Source organism: Sminthopsis crassicaudata, chromosome 6, assembly GCF_048593235.1.
Source record: "Sminthopsis crassicaudata isolate SCR6 chromosome 6, ASM4859323v1, whole genome shotgun sequence".
Taxonomy (NCBI): Eukaryota; Metazoa; Chordata; class Mammalia; order Dasyuromorphia; family Dasyuridae; genus Sminthopsis; species Sminthopsis crassicaudata.
Window position 1 is genome coordinate 198895275 of NC_133622.1, and position 22611 is coordinate 198917885.

The 22611-nt window shown below is 33.8% G+C and overlaps 1 protein-coding gene across 2 annotated transcripts in view; it reads left to right on the forward strand.

The window, feature by feature from the left end:
* The window catches only part of UEVLD (UEV and lactate/malate dehyrogenase domains), a 61762-nt gene that overhangs the window by 18566 nt on the left and 20585 nt on the right, over positions 1-22611 (forward strand). The window contains exons 4-7 of one of the 2 annotated variants that reach the window (XM_074274501.1): positions 3275-3438; positions 4905-5040; positions 7445-7554; positions 17791-17893. In XM_074274501.1, coding sequence (XP_074130602.1) covers positions 3275-3438; positions 4905-5040; positions 7445-7554; positions 17791-17893 — 513 coding nt within the window. The remainder of the gene's footprint in view (positions 1-3274; positions 3439-4904; positions 5041-7444; positions 7555-17790; positions 17894-22611) is intronic. The other variant, XR_012483335.1, reaches the window with a different exon arrangement.

Consider the following 22611-nt stretch of genomic DNA (forward strand, 5'->3'; position numbering starts at 1 on the left):
ATAAATATCTCATTTGATTTTCACAACAATAGTTCAAGGTGGGTACTGTTATTATCCCTTTTTGCAGATGAGGAAACTGAGGCAAACAGAAGCAAGTGATTTAGCCAGAGTCACACAGCCAATGAGTATCTGAAGCCAGATTCGAACTCAGGTCTTCCTGATTCCAGGCCCCAGGCTCTATCATATATAAACATATGTATGTAAACCTTATAAATACCTAAGGGGAAGAGAAAAGGGAAAAAAGTTGTAAGGACTTAAGAATTGGATTAAAGGATTCCCTTGTATTAGGTAATTTTTGTGGTCTTTATTTTAGAATGAAGAGGGGTAAAGTGGTAGAGCAGGGGAGCTTTACTCAATTAAAAAAGGTCCCGAAAAGAAAAAGAACTGCTGGGAGATTCTAATTAGAGTAAGTGGGTGGGACTAGTTCTTGACTGAATCAGGTAACCTGGAATTCACTTCCAGGCCTATAGTTATAGACTTACTGTGACCCTGAGTCACACAGCTTCACTAGATCTCATTGTCGTCATTTAAGATGCAGAATTTATTTTAGATGGATCTCCATGATCACAGACAGCAAATTCTAAAATTTTCTAAGTTTAACCCAGTTGGTATGTCCACATGCCATAAAGCTAGCCAATATCTCAATTTATTTATTTCTAAAAATCTTTGCTTTGGGGAATAGTTTCATTATAGAAACTTACCTACAATTTTATAATGAAAGTAAGTTATAGATTTCATTTTTTTCTTTCTTTTTTTTTTTTTTTTTTTTTTGCTAAGGTAATTGGGGTTAAGTGACTTGCCCAGGGTCACACAACCAGGAAGTATTAAGTGTCTGAGGCCAGACTTGAACTCAGGTCCTCCTGACTTCAGGGTTGGTGCACTGCACCACCTGGCTGCCCTAGATTTCATTTTCTATTTTTTTAAAATTAATTTTATAATTATATATTTTTTTGACAGTACATATGCATGAGTAATTTTTTTTAACAACATTATTCCTTGTATTAATTTTTCCAAATTTTCCCCTCTCTCCCTCTACTCCTTCCCCTAGATGACAGGCAATCTCATACATTTTACATGTGTTACAGTTTAACTTAGATACATATATATGTGTGTAAATCCAATTTTTTTGTTGCATGGTAAGAATTGGATTCCAAAGGTATAAGTAATCTAGGTAGAAAGACAGTAGTTCAAACAGTTTACATTCCACTTCCCAGCGTTCCTTCTCTGGGTATGGTTATTTCTGTCCATCATTGATCAGCTGGAAGTGAGTTGGATCTTCTTTATGTTGAAGATTTCCACTTCCATCAGAATATATCTTCATACAGCATTGTTGTTGAAGTGTATAGTGATCTTCTGGTTCTGCTCATTTCACTCAGCATCAGTTCATGTAAGTGTCTCCAAATCTTTCTGAAATCATCCTGCTGGCCATTTTTTACAGAGCAATAATATTCCATAACCTCCATATACCATAATTTACCCAACCATTCTCCAACTGATGGATATCTGTTCATTTTCTAGTTTCTAGCCACTACAAAAAGGGCTGCCACAAACATTTTGGCTCATACAGGTCCCTTTCCCTTCTTTAGTATTTCCTTGGGATATAAGCCCAGTAATAGCGCTGCTGGATCAAAGGGTATGCACAGTTTGATAACTAATAAAAAGTTATTAGAAATAATTCACAACTTTAGCAAAGTTGCTGGATACAAAATTAATCCACATAAATCCTCAGCATTTTTATACATCACCAACAAAATGCAGCAGCAAGAGATACAAAGAGAAATTCCATTCAAAACAACTGTTGAGAGTATAAAATATTTGGGAATATATCTAACAAAGGAAAGTCAGGAATTATATGAGCAAAATTATAAAACACTTGCCACAAAAATAAAGTCAGATTTAAATAATTGGAAAGACATTCAGTGCTCTTGGATAAGCAGAGCGAATATCATCAAGATGACAATACTCCCCAAACTAATCTATTTATTCAGTGCTATACCAGACTCCCACGAAACTATTTTAATGACCTAGAAAAAATAACAACAAAATTCATATGGAACAATAAAAGTTCGAGAATTGCAAGGGAACTAATGGGAAAAAAAGTCAGATGAAAGTGGTCTAGCTGTACCTGATCTAGGTCACCAAAACCACTTGGTATTGGCTAAGAAATAGACCGGTCGATCAGTGGAACAGATTAGGTACAAAGGACAAAAAAGGGTACATATATAGCAACCTAATCTTTGACAAACCCAAAGATACCAACATTTGGGATAAAAATTCATTACTTGAAAAAAACTGTTGGGAAAACTGGAAATTAGTATGGCAGAAACTAGGCATGGACCACCACTTAACACCACATACTAAGATAATATCAAAATGGGTCCATGATTTAGGCATAAAGAATGAGATAATAAATATATTAGAGAAACAGAAAATAGTCTACCTCTCAGACTTGTGGAGGAGGAAGGAATTTATGACCAAAGGAGAACTAGAGATCATTATTGATCACAAAATAGAAGATTTTGATTACACCAAACTAAAAAGTTTCTGTACAAACAAAACTAATGCAAACAAGATTAGAAGGGAAGTAACAAATTGGGAAAATACTTTTTACAGTTAAAGGTTCAGATAAAGGCCTCATCTCCAAAATATATAAAGAACTGACTCTATAAGAAATCAAGCCATTCTCCAATTGATAAATGGTCAAAGGATATGAACAGACAATTCTCAGACGATGAAATTGAAACTATATCCACTCACATGAAAGAGTGTTCCAAATCACTATTGATCAGAGAATTGAAAATTAAGACAACTCTGAGATACCACTACACACCTGTCAGATTGGCTAAGATGACAGGAACAAATCATGATGAATGTTGGAGGGGATGTGGGAAAACTGGGACACTGATGCATTGTTGGTGGAGTTGTGAAAGAATCTGGCCATTCTGGAGAGCAATCTGGATTTCATTTTCTAAATCTAATATTTCTCACCTTATAAATTCCAGTGTATACATGTGGAATAACCTCTTTAAAATTTCTTCAGTTTGTAGCTCAAGTGCTGCCATCTCCTTTAGATCTTCACCAACCCCTTTCTCAAAACCTCTTGATAGGCCTTATCTCAGATCTCTCATATCACTCTCTTGGAAATTATAGAAATCCACTTGGCTTCCTTTACAGAAATGAATTTGTTCAACAAACCTGTGGCATATCAGGTACAGTTTGTATTTTGTTTTCTTTTAAAGATGAATTTGTCATAGATTTTGTTTGTCTTACATAGGTAATACATACAATATCCCAATTCGCTTGTGGATTTTGGATTCTCATCCTTTTGCGCCCCCCATTTGCTTCTTGAAGCCAACTCCCAACATGGGAATCTCAGTGGGAAAACATGTGGATGCTCAGGGCAGAATATATCTGCCCTATCTACAAAATTGGAGTCATGTAAGATCCACTTAGCTTTTATTTTAAAAATTTTTTTGTTTTTCTTAATATTTCTCTTTCAGATAATGATAAGTGCAGATAGTGCTACATTTTCCTCCAACAATAATGGTTTAATAGTTTACCTTCTTTTAAAATAACTCTTTGAAACTGAGAGATTCTGAGTGAGGTGTGCTGTTAAGACATTTATTTTATAGAAGAAAGGATAAATTGATTGATATAGATTCTATTGACAAAAAAATTTATCAGCATTAGCAAGAATAATTAGGTTTAATTTTTCTAATGTAAATTTGCAAAGTGGAAGGTTTTTTTCTTCCCAGGATTTATTTCTTAATATATTCTCCATTTAACCAAAGTGTGTGAGAAAGTATAATAGTGTAAAAAAATACTATCATACTAGTTTTAGGTAAGAAAGATCCCCATGTTGGCATATCTAAATTGATATTATAAATTATAAAAAAAGTATTTTAAAATATAAAGTATCTTCCCCATTGGCATTGAATTACAGAGTAGTTTCAGGAATTACTGTGTCTTTCCCATCCTGACTTTAAGTATTTGAAGACTCAAGAACTTAGCTGAGCTTACTAGTTAAGGAAGAGAGTAGAATTTAAAAATTGAAAATTTTTGTCTTATATGGTATTTAGACAAAGGCACTTGAGCCACACAGTACATAGTTAAGCAGTTTTACTGAGAAGGGTATTTGAAAGTTAGGCAGATTGATGTGGTTATCAGTGAATATAAACATTCAATAAAATTTAGTCTGAGCCAAAACAGAAGCTTGGAAGGACTCAAAACAAAACCTTGAAAGGATCCAAGACCTGAGAGAACCCAGAATTCCTTTTAGCTATCTCTGTTATTTCTGGAGGTTTGTCTAGGTCAGGGTGGTATTTTAGGTTCAAACAATCTCTACCCACATAAAGTTAGGTATAAACAGTAGAATAATTGATTACTAAGTTTTGTGACCAGTATAATAAAGCATTTCTCACAGTAATTATAATAGTCAATTTCATTTGTATTAAAACCCAAACCTTTGTATTTGGCTATTATATTTGTCAAATAACATTTATTAATGTTAGAAGGAAAATTACAAATCTTCAAATTAATATTTGCATTAACAGTTTATCATATACTCTTTTAGAACTGGAATAATATTTTTGTTACTTATTCCTCACTATCCTTTTTTCTCATTTATTTTTTAAGTATATAGTTCTAATTTGACTTGCTTTCTGTTATATGTCTGATTGGTGGATAAACTGAGTGCTTCCTTTTTTTTTTTTTTAACAATCTCTTACATAACTTTTAATATTATATTTCTTGCTCTGACATGGTTCTCTAAGTTATTTGATATTATTGCTCATTTGAATATAAATTCATACTATTTTTGTTTCTGTTTGGTGCTGCTTTGTGAGGAGCTGTTACTGACCTTGATAATATATTTTTATCATATTCTCTTTATGTTTGTTTCCTAGCCTAAATCAGTCATCACTGGGTTAATCAGCGAAATGATTATCAAGTTTCAGGAGGAGCTTCCTCTGTATTCCTTATCGGCTTCTGATGAGGCTCAGCAGGTAGAATTGCTAGCCTATATTTCAAAAATCACTCAAGGTTTGTATTCTTTTTTTTTTAATAGCTTTTTATTTACAAGATATATGCATGGGTAATTTTTCAGCATTGACAATTGCAAAACCTTTTGTTCCAATTTTTCCCCTCTTTCCCCTTACCCTCTCCTCCAGATGGTAGGTAGACAATACATGTTAAATATGTTAAAAGTATAAATTAAATACAATATATGTATACATATCCATACAGTTATTTTGCTGCACAAGAAGAATCGGACTTAGAAATGAGGTAAAATTAACCTATGAAGGAAATCAAAAATGCCGGCGGACAAAAATTGAGGGATTGGAAATGCAATGTAGTGGTTCACATTCATTTCCCAGAGTTCTTTCACTAGGTGTAGCTGGTTCTATTCATTATTGAACAAATGGAACTGATTTGGTTCATCTCATTGTCCATCAGAATTGATCATCATATAGTATTGTTGTTGCTGTATATAATGATCTCCTGGTCCTGCTCATTTCACTCAGCATCAGTTTGTGTAAGTCCCTCGAGGCCTTTCTGAAATCATCCCGCTGGTCATTTCTTACAGAACAATAATATTCCATAACATTCATATACCACAATTTATTCAGCTATTCTCTAATTGATGGGCGTCCACTCAGTTTCCAGTTTTTGGCCACTACAAAGAGTGCTGCCACAAACATTATTGCACATGTGGGTCCCTTTCCTCAAGGTTTGTATTCTTGTAAAAGATCAGAGTGCCATTGGAACTTTGAAGCTCTTATTGTCATTTTCTTTCTTTCTTAATATTTTTAATTAAAAGTCACTGTGTGCCAGGTAATATCAGGCAATATACTTACATATGTATACATATAGTCATATATCTTATAATAATTGTTGGAAAAGTTGTCCTTTGTACTTGGAAGGATAGTAATACTTGTATTAAAAAATCAACACACATTTATATAAGCCATAGTCAGCATGGGTGTACTGGCACCTTCCAATTAAGGTGGGAACACAGTATTTATTGAAAACCAATCTGTTGGGTAGATTTTGTTTGTACTTAGAAATCTGGTAAGATATTGAACATGTCTGCATTATAGATATTACAAAAATTCTTTTCTTGACTAAATGTAAATCATAACAAAACTTTCTTTAGAGACTTTCTTATCTCATGATGAGAAGTTGATAGATAGGAGTATGGTGGTACAAAGAATTGCCATCAACAGATATTAATTCCTAGTACCAATGATGTGTTTGAGGTTCAGCACCAAATGATCAGATTGAGGCTCAGGAACTATATGATGAGAGTAATTGGCAACAAATGTTGGGGTTTGGTCACATGAAGAATTCACAATGATCATTTTCTTTAGCAAAACATGTGTTTATTTAGGAGAAGAGGTTACAGAGAAAATGAAGAAATATAATAGACACCATAAGTGACAAATAAATAGATTTGGAAGAGCATATAGTTATTAAGGAAAGGGGTTTTAACTGTTAACACCGGAAAAGACAAAGTCCCTAGTTGAACTGATAGTTAACCAGGAGGAAGCAAATATTCCATAAGATGGGAGTATATTATTGTTGGCAGGCTAAATCCGTAGAGTTTAGCACCCTGAAAGAGTTCACTGTAAGAAAGAGAAAGACTCCATAAGGGTTGGAAGAAGGGTAAGGAGAAGACACCATGAGGACCAGCGCTATGGTGGGCTAACCCCAAGGGATTCGACATAGATGGCATGATCTATGGACAGAATTATAGGGGAAATTTAACCTCAGGAGTTTGATGTAACTTGGATTTCTGACTAGTCACAGCAAGAGGGGGTTACCCACAACTTCCACAGAGGGTGAGTTAAACTGATCCCCATTAGTGCCCTTCCCTTCTTGCCTCAGGGATGAAATTTATCAGTATTTCAGGCTCTCTCTAGATTTGATTAGTTTTGTCTCATTTTCTGAGATCTGACATACTTTAAAAAACATAACAAGGAATAAGATTCAGAATTAGATTGTTGTTTTTTAAATACAAAGTGGGAATTTGTTTTGTTTGACTCTCCACATTTCTGCTATGAAGGCTTTGTTTTCCTTTTATTGTCGTTCAATTTAGGGCCTGGATAGTAGGACGAAGAGAGCTTTTGGGGTTGGGTATCAAAAAAAAATCATTAAGAATTTTTTTTTTTAATGTAAGAAGACAATAGAAGGAAGATCAGAAAAAATAGCAGATGACAGCTTTGAAAACTATATGTTGAATTTATTGTGTATTTAAAAGAAAAAAAGTAAACTGTCCATAATAGAAATTTGTTTTCATGTAATATTAATTTTTTTCTACTTTGTATTTGGAAATTTTATTTAATGTTCAAAATTTTAAAAAAGGAATAAAAAAGAAAAAATGTTAAAGATTTTCTTTATTGTTTTAAAATTTTGCTAACAAATTCATCTCTTTTCTTTTTTTTAGGTATTTCTGACATAAATTCAAAAAATCAAGAAAACAAAAGTGTCAACAAAATTACTGTGCTTGGAAGTGGAGAGTTGGGAATTGCTTGTGTATTAGCAATTTTAGCAAAGGTACAAGATTTTTATCATAATGGTTACTAATGTCATTGTTGAATATGTTAACAGTTTCTGGTATATTTTGATTCAGATATTTGATGTCAAAATAGTAGTTTCCATTTGTTTTTACAAATTTTCCTCTTTTTCCCTTAAAATATACTTAGTAAGTTGATTAAAAACAGCTGAAAGCTTTCATCAGTGGATGTTGCACAGTTAGCAGTTAGTCATGAAATATGCTTTGAAATAAATAGTTGATTGAACAATGACCTTATTATAATCAAATGAAAAACTGCAACTGGGTATCTGATTTAGTCACATAGATTCTTTTGTGCCTTTTGTGAATCGTTCGGCTTTTATTGAGCTTGCCAATCTAATATCCTTCTCCCTTAGCTTTCATTCATTTTAGCTCTTTCTGAAATTAGCATTTTAGAAAATGGTGACTTTGTTTTTGGATATGGTTCTTTTTTCTTTCAGGTTATACATAGTCCAGCCTTTGTGTGGGAGGGGTGTCTCAGCTGTTTCTTTAATTAATATTCTTTGACACTGTTAACCCTTTGTAGCTTATAATTTATTTAGCTATGTTTTATGAATGAAATACAACATGCAGATAAGTGGTATTTCTCATAGAATTTGTGTCTCTTTCATTCTTTATTCATTTTGTAAATTGTGTAAAGGTTTACATAGTTCCAGCTATTTCTTTGAATTCAATATGATAGCTAAAAAATTAAGATACCCAACCCCAAAAGCTCTCTTCGTCCTACTATCCAGACCCTAAATTGAACAACAATAAAAGGAAAACAAAGCCTTCATAGCAGAAATGTGGAGAGTCAAACAAAACAAATTCCCACTTTGTATTTAAAAAACAACAATCTAATTCTGAATCTTATTCCTTGTTATGTTTTTTAAAGTATGTCAGATCTCAGAAAATGAGACAAAACTAATCAAATCTAGAGAGAGCCTGAAATTGTAAATTTATCTTCTAGAACAGTTTTTAAAAAGTGCCAAATTATTTGTCCAGTGTTAAAGTAAAGGTTCTGTTTGGGAATTTCTCAGCCTGAGTTCCTAGAGAGTCCTTGAAGCATCTTATCCATCAGCTGGATCCACTGATTGGTTGTCAACTAACCAAAATGAAAAGAAACATTTATTAGTTGATAACAGTTCATTTTTCTCAGGAACAGGTTTGGTTTGTTTACCTCTCCAGATTCATTTAGAATACACAGCCAATTAGCAGCATCCTAGGGCAACTTAAGGATTCATAAATAAGGCATCTTATCTCAGTATTCGGGGTAAATAGAGAATGGGGGGACCTGCCCAAGTAAAAAGGAGAAGATTGGAGGTGGAATAATCTTGCAGCTGGTGGGGTTTATTATCTTAATGAGAAAGCATTCCCTTTTCTAGGATCAAAAGAAGAAAGGTCACTAAATACTTTTAGATTTGTTAAAGATGTCCCTTTGATCTAAGGAAAGTAACTGGGTTGAGGCAATTGTATAAACCACAAATAGTTTTTACTGCAGTGGATGGGATCATCTGGCTTTACTGTTTACACTGTACCTAGTCTCAATGAAGAGTACATCCTTAACAATATCACTTACATCTACCTAGAGTTGGGAGCTTTAGCTTGTTTAATTAGCATTCTTATTTGCCCTGTGAATTTTTAGTTTTCAATTAAGGTTTACATAGTTCCAGCTATTTCTTTGAATTCAATATGATAGCTAAAAAATTAAGAACAAAACTCTTATAATTATGTAAGAATTATATATATATATATATATATATATATATATATATATATATATATATATAGAGAGAGAGAGAGAGAGAGAGAGAGAGAGAGAGAGAGAGAGAGAGAGAGAGAAAGCAATCGTTTCATACTGTTCATTTCTAAGAGGTACTGTGCCTTCATGGATAGAAAGTTGGCCTTGGAGCCTCAAACATTTGAAGCTGGTGGTCTCCCCTCCTCAAATCTGTGTAACACAGGTATTAATCTCTCAGTGTTTGAGGCAGTTCTGTCTGTAAGACTGCAAAGTGGGTATTGACGTGCATTTGTTGATGGAAGAAGTTTCTTCATCTAGGATCCTATTTCCTAATATCAATAAAATCATAAGCCTAGTCTGTTGTAATTGGAATTTAAGAAAAAGGTAAAAATGAGGCAAATTTCCAAGATAACATTTATTAACAGAGCCATGCTGCCGGTTAATAAATAAGTCAGTGACTTACCTTAACCATTATGCTAAACACCTGAAGCAAAAGGATACTTTCCCCCTCCTTTTAAAATTTTATTTATTTATTTATTTGATTTTTGGTTTTGGAAAGTTAGTTGTCATGCTTTGCTCTTGAAAAGGACAAAAATGATATCACTGTGTTTGGATCAAGGTACAGTGTGTCTGTCTGTGGCTGCTCAGACCAGTATGAACTTGGAAGGTTGTACCATAGGTCAGGCATATATAGGTCAAATGAACATTTGGAATGGAAATGTCTCTAAATCTGCACATTTCATGTTTCTTTTGAGCTTTTACAATTCTGCTTTGCTTGTGGTGCCTTCTTTGATGTGGGCAAACCATGCTGGGAGTTCCTGTGCCAGTGTCTCCCATGTCTTACAATCAGTTTCAAAGTTCTTCAGAGAGAACTTGAGTGTCCTCATACTGCTGCTTCTGGCCTTCATGTGAGCACTTGCCTTATGTGAGCTTTCCATAAAATAGTCTTTTAGGCAAATATACTTTTTGCATTTGAACAACTTGCAGTTCAGCTTGAGAAAGAATGTTAGGGTCCAATTCCTTTTTCTTGCCAGGCAATCCTCAGAATCCTCCTAGGACAACTGAAATAGAATCGATTCGGTGTCCTGGCATGATGCTGGCACACTGTTCAGTTTCCACAGGCATATAATGAGTCACACAACAAGTCTGTAGACCTTCAGTTTGTTAGCAATCTTTCCCACACTTTCCTTCAGAACTTCCCAAACACTGAGCTGGCCAGCTCTGCAGTGTGTGCATCAACCTCATCATCCATGTGGACATCCCTCGAAAGTACCCTGCCAAAGTCAGTGCACTATACCATGACATTCAAAGTGTCTCCATCTGCTGTAAGTGCTTGTTCCACATGTGAATGGCGTGGTGCTGGCTGGTGAGAAACCTTGGTTTTCGTGGTGTTAATTGTCAGGTCAAAACTAGCACAAGTGGAAGAGAACTGATGCATATTTTGTTGAGGCTTCACTGAATGCACAATCATATGTGAACAAAGTCATGCACCAACTCTTCCTCCACTTTACTCTTGGCTTGTGGTGTGTTCAACTTAAATAATTTACCCTCAACGTAGTACAAAAAAAACGAAGAACAAAACAAGATAAATGACATTGTGGAATTAAGGGCAACATGATTGGGTACAGAAATGAGGTGCAGGGAACAACATGATTGGTGGGAAGTTTAGTAACAGGAGGGAGCATGACTCCCATTCTTCTCACATGAGAGGTAAAAGTGATTATTGTTTGAGTACAGGTGTGAGACAGCAGCCTAGACTTTTGAACAACATACTCAATATCTTTGAAAGATAACTTGGTGGATAAAGATTTTAGACCTGACTCCCTTGCTTTTAGGGCTTGCTTTTGCTCCCTTGTTCTTCAAGATTAGTTAAATTCCTTGAGAAGAGTCGAGTTATTTAACATAATTTATTACATGTCAGCTGAACCCTGAACTAAGTTCAGCTATAAAGAATCATGACCTTTTTTAATTCATTTTAAAATTATTTATTATTTTTTTATTATAGCTTTTTATTTACAAGATATATGCATGGGTAATTTTTCAGTATTGATAATTGCAAAACCTTTTGTTCCAATTTTTCCCCTCCTTCCCCCCATCTCCTCCCCCAGATGGCAGGTAAACCAATACATGTTAAATATTTTAAAGTATATATTAAATACAATATATGTATACGTATCCATAGTTATTTTGCTGCACAAGAAGAATCGGACTTAAAAATAAGGTAAAATTAACCTTTGAAGTAAATAAAAAATGTTGGCAGGCACAAATAGAAGTAATACTATGTAGTGATTCACACTCATCTCCCAGAATTCTTTCACTGAGTGTAGCTGGTTTTATTCATTACTGCACAATTGGAACTGATTTGGTTCATCTCATTGTTGAAGATGGCCACGTCCATCAGAATGGATCATCATATAGTATTGTTGAAGTGTATAATGATCTTCTAGTTCTGTTCATTTCATTCAGCATCAGTTCATGTAAGTCTCTCCAGGCCTTTCTGAAATCATCCTGCTGGTCATTTCTTACAGAACAATAATATTCCATAACATTCATACATCACAATTTATTTAGCCATTCTCCAGTTGATGGGCATCCATTCATTTTCCAGTTTCTTGTCACTACAGAAAGGGCTATTACAAACATTTCTGCATATATGGGTCTCTTTCCCTTTGAGATATAAGCTCTTTTTTGGGATATAAGCCTATGCACAGTTTGATAACTTTTTGAGCATAGTTCCAAACTGCTTTCCAGAATGACTGAATACATTCACAACTCCACCAACAATGTATCAGTGTCCTAGTTTTCCCACATCCCCTCCAACATTTCGCATTATATTTCCCTGTCAATTCTAGCCAATCTGACAAGTGTTTAATGGTATCTCAGAGTTGTCTTAATTTGTATTTCTCTGATTAATAATGAGTTGGAGCATTTTTTCATATAGCTAGAAATCGTTTCAATTTCTTTGTCTGAGAATTGTCTATTCATATCCTTTGCCTATTATCAATTGAAGAATGGCTTGATTTCTTATAAATTAGAGTCAATACTCTATGGAAATGAGGCCTTTATTAGAACCTTTAACTGTGAAAATGTTTTCTCAGTTTGTTGCCTCCCTTCTTTTTTTTAATTTTAATTTTTTAAAAATTAATTTTATAATTATAACATTTTTTGACAGTACATATGCATAGGTAATTTTTTGCAACATTATCCCTTGCACTCACTTCTGTTCTGAATTTTTCCCCTCCTTCCCTCCACCCCCTCCCCTGGTTGGCAGGCATTCCCATACATATTAAATATAGTATATCCTAAGTATAATATACATGTGCAGAACTGAATTTTGTTGTTGTTGTTGTTGCAAGGAAGAATTGGATTCAGAAGGTAAAAATAACCTGGGGAGAAAAACAAAAAATGCTAACAGTTTACACTCATTTCCCAGTGTTCCTTTTTCTGGGTATAGCTAATTCTGTCCATCATTGATCAATTGGAATTGGATTAGCTCTTCTCTATGTTAATGATATACACTTCCATCAGAATACATCCTCATACAGTATCATTGTTGAAGTGTATAATGATCTCCTGGTTCTGCTCGTTTCACTCAGCATCAGTTCATGCAAGTCTCTCCATGCTTCTCTGTATTCTTCCTGCTGGTCATTTCTTATAGAACAATAATATTCCATAACATTCGTATTCCATAATTTACCCAACTATTCTCCAATTGATGGGCATCCATTCATTTTCCAGTCTCTAGCCACTACAAAAAGGGCTGCCACAAACATTTTTGCTGCCTCCCTTCTAATCTTGTTTGCATTAGTTTTGTTTGTCCAAAAACTTTTCAATATGATATAATCAAAATTTTCTATTTTGTGATCAACAGTGATCTCTAGTTCTTCTTTGGTCACAAAATCCTTCCTCCTCTACAGGTCTGAGAAGTAAACTATTCCATGTTCCTCTAATTTATTCACAATCTCATTCTTTATGCCTAGATCATGAATCCATTTTGACCTTATCTTGGTGTATAGTGTTAAGTGTGGGTCAATGCCTAGTTTCTGCCATACTAATTTCCAATATTCCCAGCAATTTTTGTCAAACAGTGAATTCATATCCCCAAAGCTGGGGTCTTTGGGTTTGTCAAACCTAGATTATTAAAGTTATTTACTATTTTGTCCTTTGAACCTAACCTATTCCACTAATTAACTAGTCTATTTCTGAGCCAATACCAAATGGTTTGGGTAAACACTGCTTTATAATATAGTTTTAGATCAGGTACAGCTAGGCCACCTTCATTTGATTTCATTAGTTCCCTTAAAAGTCTTGACCTTTTATAAAGAACTATGACTTAAGAGTTATGTGACAAAAATAGTTCCAGGACAAAATCAATTAATTGTAAATAAGATCAATAAATAAATCGTAGGGGGCAGCTAGATGGTAAAATGGATAGCATACAGCCCTGAAGTCAGGAGGATCCGAGTTCAAATTTGGCCTCAGACACTTAACACTTCCTAGCTGTGTGACCCTAGGCATGTCATTTAACCCCAATTGCCTCAGCAAAAAAAAAATAATAATAAAAACAAAAATAAATAAATAGTATATAATCAATATTAATCTCAATTCTCTTTGTCCCACTTTTATCATGATGCTTCTTTAGAATTCATGTGGCAATATATATATATATATATATATATATGTATAAATAGTACTGTTTCTGTTTATTTTATCATATTCCCTATTCTTGTACATATTGTTCTAAGATGAAGATGATCTAAGTTGATCACCATAGAGATGTCCCTCCATCAATCAACCAGTCAGTAAATATTAAGTACCTATAATATGCCAGCCACTGTGCTAATCTCCCATCTTCTGATCATCCCACTTTTTACTCTCTGATCCAACATTTTCTATTGATTCCAACAGCAAGTGGATTTTTTTTTTTTTTTTTTTTTTTTTTTTGAAAGTTGAACAATTTGGGTGGGGAGCGAGGGGTAGAAAATTTTGGAATACAAGGTTTTGTAAAAATGAATGTTGAAAACTATCTTTGCATGTATTTGGGAAAATAAAATATATATATTTATTTAAAATTATAATGGAGAAAAAAAGATAAAAGCAAGGATGCTTCTGCAGTTTATGATGTGTGAATTAATGACAATAGATGGTAGAAAGAAGGCAGAGTTATTGAACTCTGATTCTATTTATACTACCAATAAAAAGTGATCTTTGGATTTTGAAGGTTAAAATAAAAATTTATTACAAAGTCTAGGAGAAAAAAAAAGTTGAAATATTTGTAATTTTTATTGGCTTGAAGATGATTTTTCTTATTTTTAGAATACTTGAATGAGTATTCAGTGAAAATAAAGAATGCAACTTAATTGAACATTTGTTTTTTATGTATTGATCGAAACAGTGCTAAGCAACTTCACTTACCTTTACAAACAATCTAAATATAAATTCAACAAAGGGAAAAAATTTAGAGGCAAAAGTGATACTAGTGTTGTTAGGGCTCTAAAGACCTAGTATGTATGTAGCATGTAATTGCCACTCCAGTGGATTGAGTGCTGGGCTTGAATGAGTAAGAATGAATTCAGATCTTGTCTCAAATCCTTCCTTGGCTGTAAGATGCTGTGAGATTGTTGCTTAATATCTTTGTATTTGTATTGTACTTCCTCATTTGTAAAATGACTTATTGGCCTTAGAACCTATTCCAGATCTAAATCTCATTCCTTCAATCATTCTTTCTTATGGTTGTTTCTCTACAAGATAAAGTACAGAATCTATTTAATTATTGATTTGTTGATGTTTAAGTGTAGTATCTTAAATTAGCAAAAAAAATATGTAATATGTGAGTATGATTTGTGATTGTATTGATATAGTATTGTATTCTTGGAGGTTTCCACAGTCATCTATCACCATAATAATCACCTATAGATATTTTTGCTTTCATTCATTCTTCTCCCATATTTTAATGAAATTGAAGTCTTATGAATGTGGGCATTTCCCTTCATGATAAAATCACAACCCATCCAGACTAACTCTTGTTCTTTTCCTCCCATAAATCTTCCACAAGAGTTTACTTAATGACATTATGGGGATGGACCATACATTGGTTATTCCTCCACTATGAGTGACCTATTTCATACATGTCTTTGATATTTTTTATGCTACTGCATGGTCCTTTATTGCTACTGTACTGCAGTCTGCTTCTTTCTTCTCTGCACTTCTCCATTGTCCTGTGTTAGACTTGGAAGAATTCTGTTCCTGATGATGGGGGTGTGAAATTGTGTTGTCTTTAATCTGTAAAAATTAAAATCACTCTGAAATTGTGTCCCCTATTGATCTTCAAAAGAAGAGAGATTAGGGTTTCCCAGACTACAGAGAGTCTATGAGAAGAGAGCATATCCTCCTGGCTGGGCTTTTTCTAAGTCAAGTCACCCCATTGATCTTTTGGGTTCACAGACCTTTTTCAGGAAATTCCAAATTCCAGAAGCCTTCAAAGTCATTTCCATTCATTTGAAGAGCTAGACCTGGGGACTTTGGCTTTCTTTTCAACCTCAAATCTGAGCCTCAAGATTCCCTATTAAAGGGCAATTTTAAACTCACTTCTTTGCAGAATGTCCAAAGTAGTATGCTTTGCCTCTTTGGCATAGCTGCCAGACCCTGCTCACTGTGAAGACATTCTCAGTTCTCCATTTCCCTAATAGGACTTTGCCATTAGGAAGTCAGTCTCCTAGCAAAGCTAATTTCTCATCCAACAATAAACTTCCATTTTTGCTACTTAAAACTCTTTGGGTTCATGAATTCTTTCACAAAGGACCTGTGCCTCCACTCAAAAGGGGATTTCCACAACTTCTGACTGTCACTAGAACCCCATCACTGGTGCTGTCTCAAGCTCTTATAGAATTAGATGTAGCCTTCCAATTACTATGGAGGCTGACCACTCTATTCAAAATAATAGTTCATACTGAGAAAAACAGGAACACTTCTTAGAGGCATGTGTTGGGGTAATGGAAAAAAAGTTGAACCTGAAGTCAAGAAGATCTGAATTCAAGTTCAGCCTTAGACATTTATTTGCTGTGTGACCATGGGCATATCATATAACCTCTGTTTGTTTCAGTTTTCTTATCTATAAAATGAGGATAATGTGGGAAGGGGGGGTGTGAGTGTGTGTATGGATCATATATATCTATATATGAATTCAAAAAATGTCTTTTCTTGACTGTAGCTTGCTTGGAGGTACTGGGGGTGGGGAATGAAAAGGAGAAAAAAGAATAAAGTAAATTAGATGTGCAGAAGAGAACCAAAGAATAATTTACAAGGAAGTAAAGAAAACATGGACATTTATGAATATAATTTCTTCTACTAGAATACATATACTTTCTTGATCTGGTAATTCATTATTATATATTTTGAATCCTCCCTGGTGTTCTAATTTGTTTTGTATTCCTTTTCTGTTTTTCTTACTGTTTTTTTTCAAAATGAGAATAATAATAGCACTGATCTCAGAGTATTAGTATTGTGATGATCAAATGAAGTACTATTTGTAAAAAATGCTTAGCACAGTGCCTGGCATATAGTAAGTACTATATAAATGTTCATTTCTTTTCCTTTCCTTCTATGTCAGTTTTACTTTATTGTCAAGAGAAGTGCCAAGAGATTTTGACATGATTGTGGTAGCATGTTACAATAATGTGATAATAGTTTTGAGCTCATTGCCATCATAATTGTATTTATTTTTGCCATAGTTTCTGTTTTAATCAGAGAAATTTACTGCTTGCATGTAGTATTAGTATAAAAAGAAATTCAGTTCAATTCAGAAAGCATTTCTTAATCATTTATGTCTAAAGCACTGGAGACACAGAGTGAAATACATTTGAGGAGCTTTCATTCTTTGGAGAGGTGGTGAAAAGCTCTATACTACAAAGATAAGTCAGTACAAAGTAATTCAAGAAAGAGCCTTGAAGAAAATTTCTCCTTGTGATTTTTTTTTTCTGTATGGTTTTTTTTGTTTTTTTTTTGTTTTTATTAATTTTATAATTATAATTTTTTTTGACAGTACATATGCATGGGTAATTTTTTTACAACATTATCCCTTGTATTCACTTCTTTTCTAAATTTTCCCCTTCCTCCCTTTACTCCCTGTGATTTTTTTTTTTAATGCATTTTTGAGGGCTAGCCTATTCTATGAAAAAACAGACTAGATTTAAGTTCTCTGATTTAAATCTTTCCAGAATGCTGTTTCTTAGGAGCCAGATCAAAAAGATCACATTTATAAATTTCTGTTTCATCAGTTGTTTATTTGCTAGTCTTTTGGTATTTTTGTCATTTTGCAGAAATGTCATCTTTTTCATCCTCATAAATCAGAAGGGATCTATCTCTGTTGAGTTATAGTATTGTTTAGTATGTTCTAAAATGTACTAAGTTCTGGACTTGATCATTTCTGAAGTGAATGCTATTGTTCTCTTGCAGTAGAGTTGTTTTTTGTTTTTTTTGTTTTTTCCCTTACACACAGGGTATTGCAGACAAGGTAGTCCTTATAGAATTTTCAGAAGGAACAAAAGGAGGTACAATGGACATGGACATTTTTGAATTGCAAAATGTGGAAATCAGCAAAGGTATGGTTATTCTGTTTGAGAGAAACTTGCTGTATATTCTTGGTATTCAATTTAAAGAATTTTCAGAGAAAAAGGGAACATTTTAAATTAGACATTATTTAGTATAGAGGAAATTGGGAGAGGTTAAGTGACTTGCCATGTCTTAGAACCTTAGAGTAACTACAGAACTAGAATTAGAACCAGGTCTCATTCTCAGTGTATTGATTTTTTCCCCTACCCAATCCTACCTTTTTGCTAGTGACTTTGTCCATCTGTATGATATTCTTGGGTTTCATGCTGCCTTATTGGCAGCATTTACTGCTAGTTCAGATACAGCTCAGTCATGAGGATTTGATCCTTTCCACAGCATCTGTTATGTTTTGGGCTGCAGCTGCTGCTGAGATACTCATGTTCAAGCTATATGTTGATGTTGCTTTTGTTATGTTTACAGGAGGATGGAAATAAGTTATGTGGAAACACTATGCAAGTCTCCCAAAAGCCTAAGAAATTGTTTATGGATTAGCTCTTAGAAAATACTTTAAAGGATGAGCACACTATTTAACTTGAGTCCATTTTTTAGTCTAATTCCTAGGTAATGGACAAAATAAAACATAACTATGGTAGGTGTTGGAAAGATGGTTTTTATTTTTTAGGGCATTGTTTAGTTTAGAAATTAAATTTCATGCCAGAACTTCAGAGTAGGAAGTGATCTGATCCTTGTTTATGGCTGTGTGGTAGTAGAATTGGAAGACTCACTCATGACAAGGAGTTATGATATCCATCTTTTGAGAATGGACCATTTCGTGTCTCTATCAATGATGCATTAAAATACCTAGGAGTAATGAGCTAGTTTTTACTAGGTTAGCAACCTACAAAAGACAGGTATTTGAATCTCTCTCAGTGTGAGGAATAAGAATCAGTGATTCATAGCTACATATATTAGACAAGTTAAATCAAGCAAATATTCATTGCTGTGCCAGGCCCTGAGCTATGCATTAGGATATAAAGAAAGGTAAAGACAGCCTTTGCCCTCAAGGAATTCATGACCTAATGGGGAAAACAGCAGACCATTTTGTACAAACTAGATAGAGATAGGATAAAGTGGAGGTAATTTCAGAGGGGAGTCACTAGTCTAGAAAGGCTTCTAGAAGTAGAAGGTGGTATTTTAGTTGACACTTGAGGTGAACCAAAGAAGCTAAACTGAAATGAGGAGGAAGAGAATTTCAGGACTGAGGAGTAGGTAACCAGTGAGCACACTCAAAGCTGGGAGCTGGAGGAAGGGGGTCATTGTCATTGAAGCTTAAAAAAAGTGTGCAAGGGAAGTCAGAGGTAGGAAGACTGCAAAGGTGGGAAGTGGCTAGCTTACAAATGGGTCTTACACCTGGTTCAGATCCATAGCGAATGGGTAGAAATTTTGACAGGCTTAGGAATATGAGAGAGTAAGAAATAATTTTGCAGCATAAGGCACTTAGGAGATGGATTTGGACAGGGTAGTAAGATTATACTAGACTCCTTGAAGGACAGAGAAAGGAGCAGGGGTAAAAAGGGAAATGGGAACAATTTTTTTTCTGCTTTGGCTTTTCCTTCTTTTCTCAAGGGATAAAGGATTTGTCTTTTAATGTATTAGTTAACTTAACACAGTGCCTAGAACATAGTAATTATTTCATAAATATTTGTTGACTATATTGTTGGGCTCATTTCCCACCCCAAGTAGTGACCTCAGAAAAAGTGGAAAGTTAAGGTGAAATCAGCTGTACTGAGCTGGCTTTTTGGAGAAACCTCCTTCTAGAAACCTGAGGAATATTTCTTATGGGTCGGTCCAAGATCACCTGTAGGAAGTAAACATCTTTCACATAATTGTTGCTTAACAATATTTATTGAATTGAATTAAAATTTGGATATTTATCATTTGTAGTGGGGAGGGTCATGTACAATTTTCCTGATTCTGTTTATTGGGAACTATGACTCAAAATAGTATAGCTATATTACATTAATTAGCAAAATGAAGTCATAGCTCTGATAAAGAATCACAACAGTGGAGATGATGCACCATCCTGAGTTACTTAAAACACTCTTTTAAATCACTAGTGAACCATCTAGTGGATACATTGTCTCTTATGACTTGAGGTAATTATTATGTTTTTTTAAAGTTTCTTTTCTAAGGAGATGATGATGTTTTCTAGTTTGTAGCCATATAACATCAGGGGGAGATATTGTATTAAAAACTTGAATTTTTGTAGCAGCAGTTTAGGGTCATTAAAAGCATGGCACAATTTCCCAAGTAGTCTATTCCTCTCCTTTTTTTTACTCTTTTCCTGGTCTAGTTCATTGTCCATCTAGCCTGTTGTCCAAAATATACATATCGATAGACTAATTCACTTGGATAAAATGTGGGCAAAATGTACTCCTATCTTTTTTGCTTTAAACCAGTCTTTTTCATTGCCGTGGATTTCACTGAGAAAGCTTTGTAATGTTCCAAGATGATTAGTGTAAAAATCCAAAAGAAGATTTTGGAGAACCTTATCCTGAATAGGAAATACTTCTTTTGTCAGATCAGCAATTGGAATAGATCTTCCTGATTTTGAAGAATTTAACACTGAAAATAGTTAATGCTGTCTCCTACCCACTTCATTTCTTTCATTTGGCTGCATATATTGCTGAATACTCGTGATTATGTAGTAACCTAAACACTTACATTGGGAAAGAAGATAAAAGAAAATCTATATAAAAGATTTTTGTGTCCAAAATAGATTTTTTAAATATCACTTAAAACTTTGTGGAGACAGGGTTACTAATGGTCTTCAAATTGACATCCAAATTGGCACAGTGGTCTGACAGGCCCCCTAATTGTAGTGAGGTGACAGTTCCAAAGATGATTTCCTAGCTTTTCCTTTTTTGTACAGGACAAATCCCATTTCCGACTTATTGGAGATGCAAGCTTCTTCCTTTTCAGTGGTTCCAAGATGGTGATTAATGGAGAACAAGGTCATATTTGTTACTTCTGCTTTGAAAGAATAGGTAACCTGATTTACCCTAGGTTAGCTAGTGAGGTGCCCTGCCTTCAAGGAGTCTAATGGGGAAGATAACTTGCAAACAACTGTACAGGCTAAGTAGAAAATAATCAACATTTAGAAGGCATTAGTATTAAGGAGGATTGGAAGAATTTCCTGTAGAGAGTGAGATTTTAATTGGAACTTGAAGGACTGTAGGAAAGCTAAGAGGTTGAGATGAGGAGGGAGAGAATTTCAGGAATGTGGGACAAACAGTAAAAATTTCCTAATTTTAGATTCATCATTTGTTTTTTGTTTTTTACAAAAACTTATTAATTTTATGTAATAGAATAGTCCTTTTTAAATCTTCTGTTCTCTTCCCTGTTTATCTATAAATTAGTTCTCCATCCATAGATCTGAAAACTTATTTCTTCCTGTCCTCTAATTTGTTTATGATGTCATTCTTAATGTTTAAGTCATGTATCATATTTGGGAGCTTATCTTGATTTAGGATTTGAGATATTGGTCCATGTTTACTATCCGGTTTTTCCAGCACTTTTTGTCAAATAAATGCCTATCCCTTCATAGCTAGAGCCTTTAAGTTTAATCAAACTTAGTGCTATTTTGCTTCTTTGTGTACCTAATCTGTTCCAGTGATTGACTTTTGTTTCTTAGCCAGTATTAAATCTTTAGATGATTAATGCTTTATAACATAGTTGGAGGCTTAAGACCGCTAAATCCCCTTTCTTACCAAATTTTTTTTTTCATTATTTTCTCTGAGAGTTTTGATCCTTTATTCTTCTGGATCAGGGCTTTTTAAACTATTTTCATTTTCAATCCCTTTCTGACGAAGAAATTTTACACAACGCTGGGTATATAGATACATAAAATAAGAATACAAATTTACTAATAATAAATCACAAATTTTGTGGGCCCCCCCCCTCCACATACACTCACGAGATCCAACAGGGAGTCACAACCCATGATTTAAGAAGCATTGTTTTAGATGGATTTCATTATATTATTTTCCTGTTCAAGAAAGTTAATACCTTAGAAGTTTGATTGGTATGGAAAAAATAAGTGAATTAAAAGAGGTTTTACTGTCATTATTATATTGGTTGTGAGAAATTAATATTTTTCAAATTATTTAGTCTCTATTTCTAAAAAGAGAATTCATGTTATTCCTATGTAGATAGACTTATAAAATTTTTGTACATTTTTTGTTATTTTTCTCTTTCTGCCTCTTGCTAGGTTTCGTTTATAATATATAGAAATATTGATGATTTGTGTGACTTTTATTTTATATCCTCCTACATTGCTGAATTATTTTTTCCAATTACTTTTTAGCATTCCAAAAGAAAACCATCTTATATGTAAAACATAATTATTTTGTTTCCTCTTTCCCTCAGCTTTTTCCTCTTTTTTTTTTCTTATCCTATAGCTGTAGTTAATATTTCTAGCACTATAATAGAAGTGATAATGGATATTTTTTCTTAAATTCTGACTTTATTAAAAAAAAAACTCTGTTTATTACATACAATATCTTGGTTTTATATAAATATCACATGTCTTTTTACTGTTATTCAGATTTTTTTCACAGGAAGGAGTGTTATATGTTGTCAGAACTTTTTTCCTGCATCTTGATATAATTATGATATTTGTTTTCATTATTAATATGTCAATTGTGTTTATAGCCTTCCTGATGTTGAACCAAGCTTATATTCTTAGTTTAAATTTAACCCATTCATA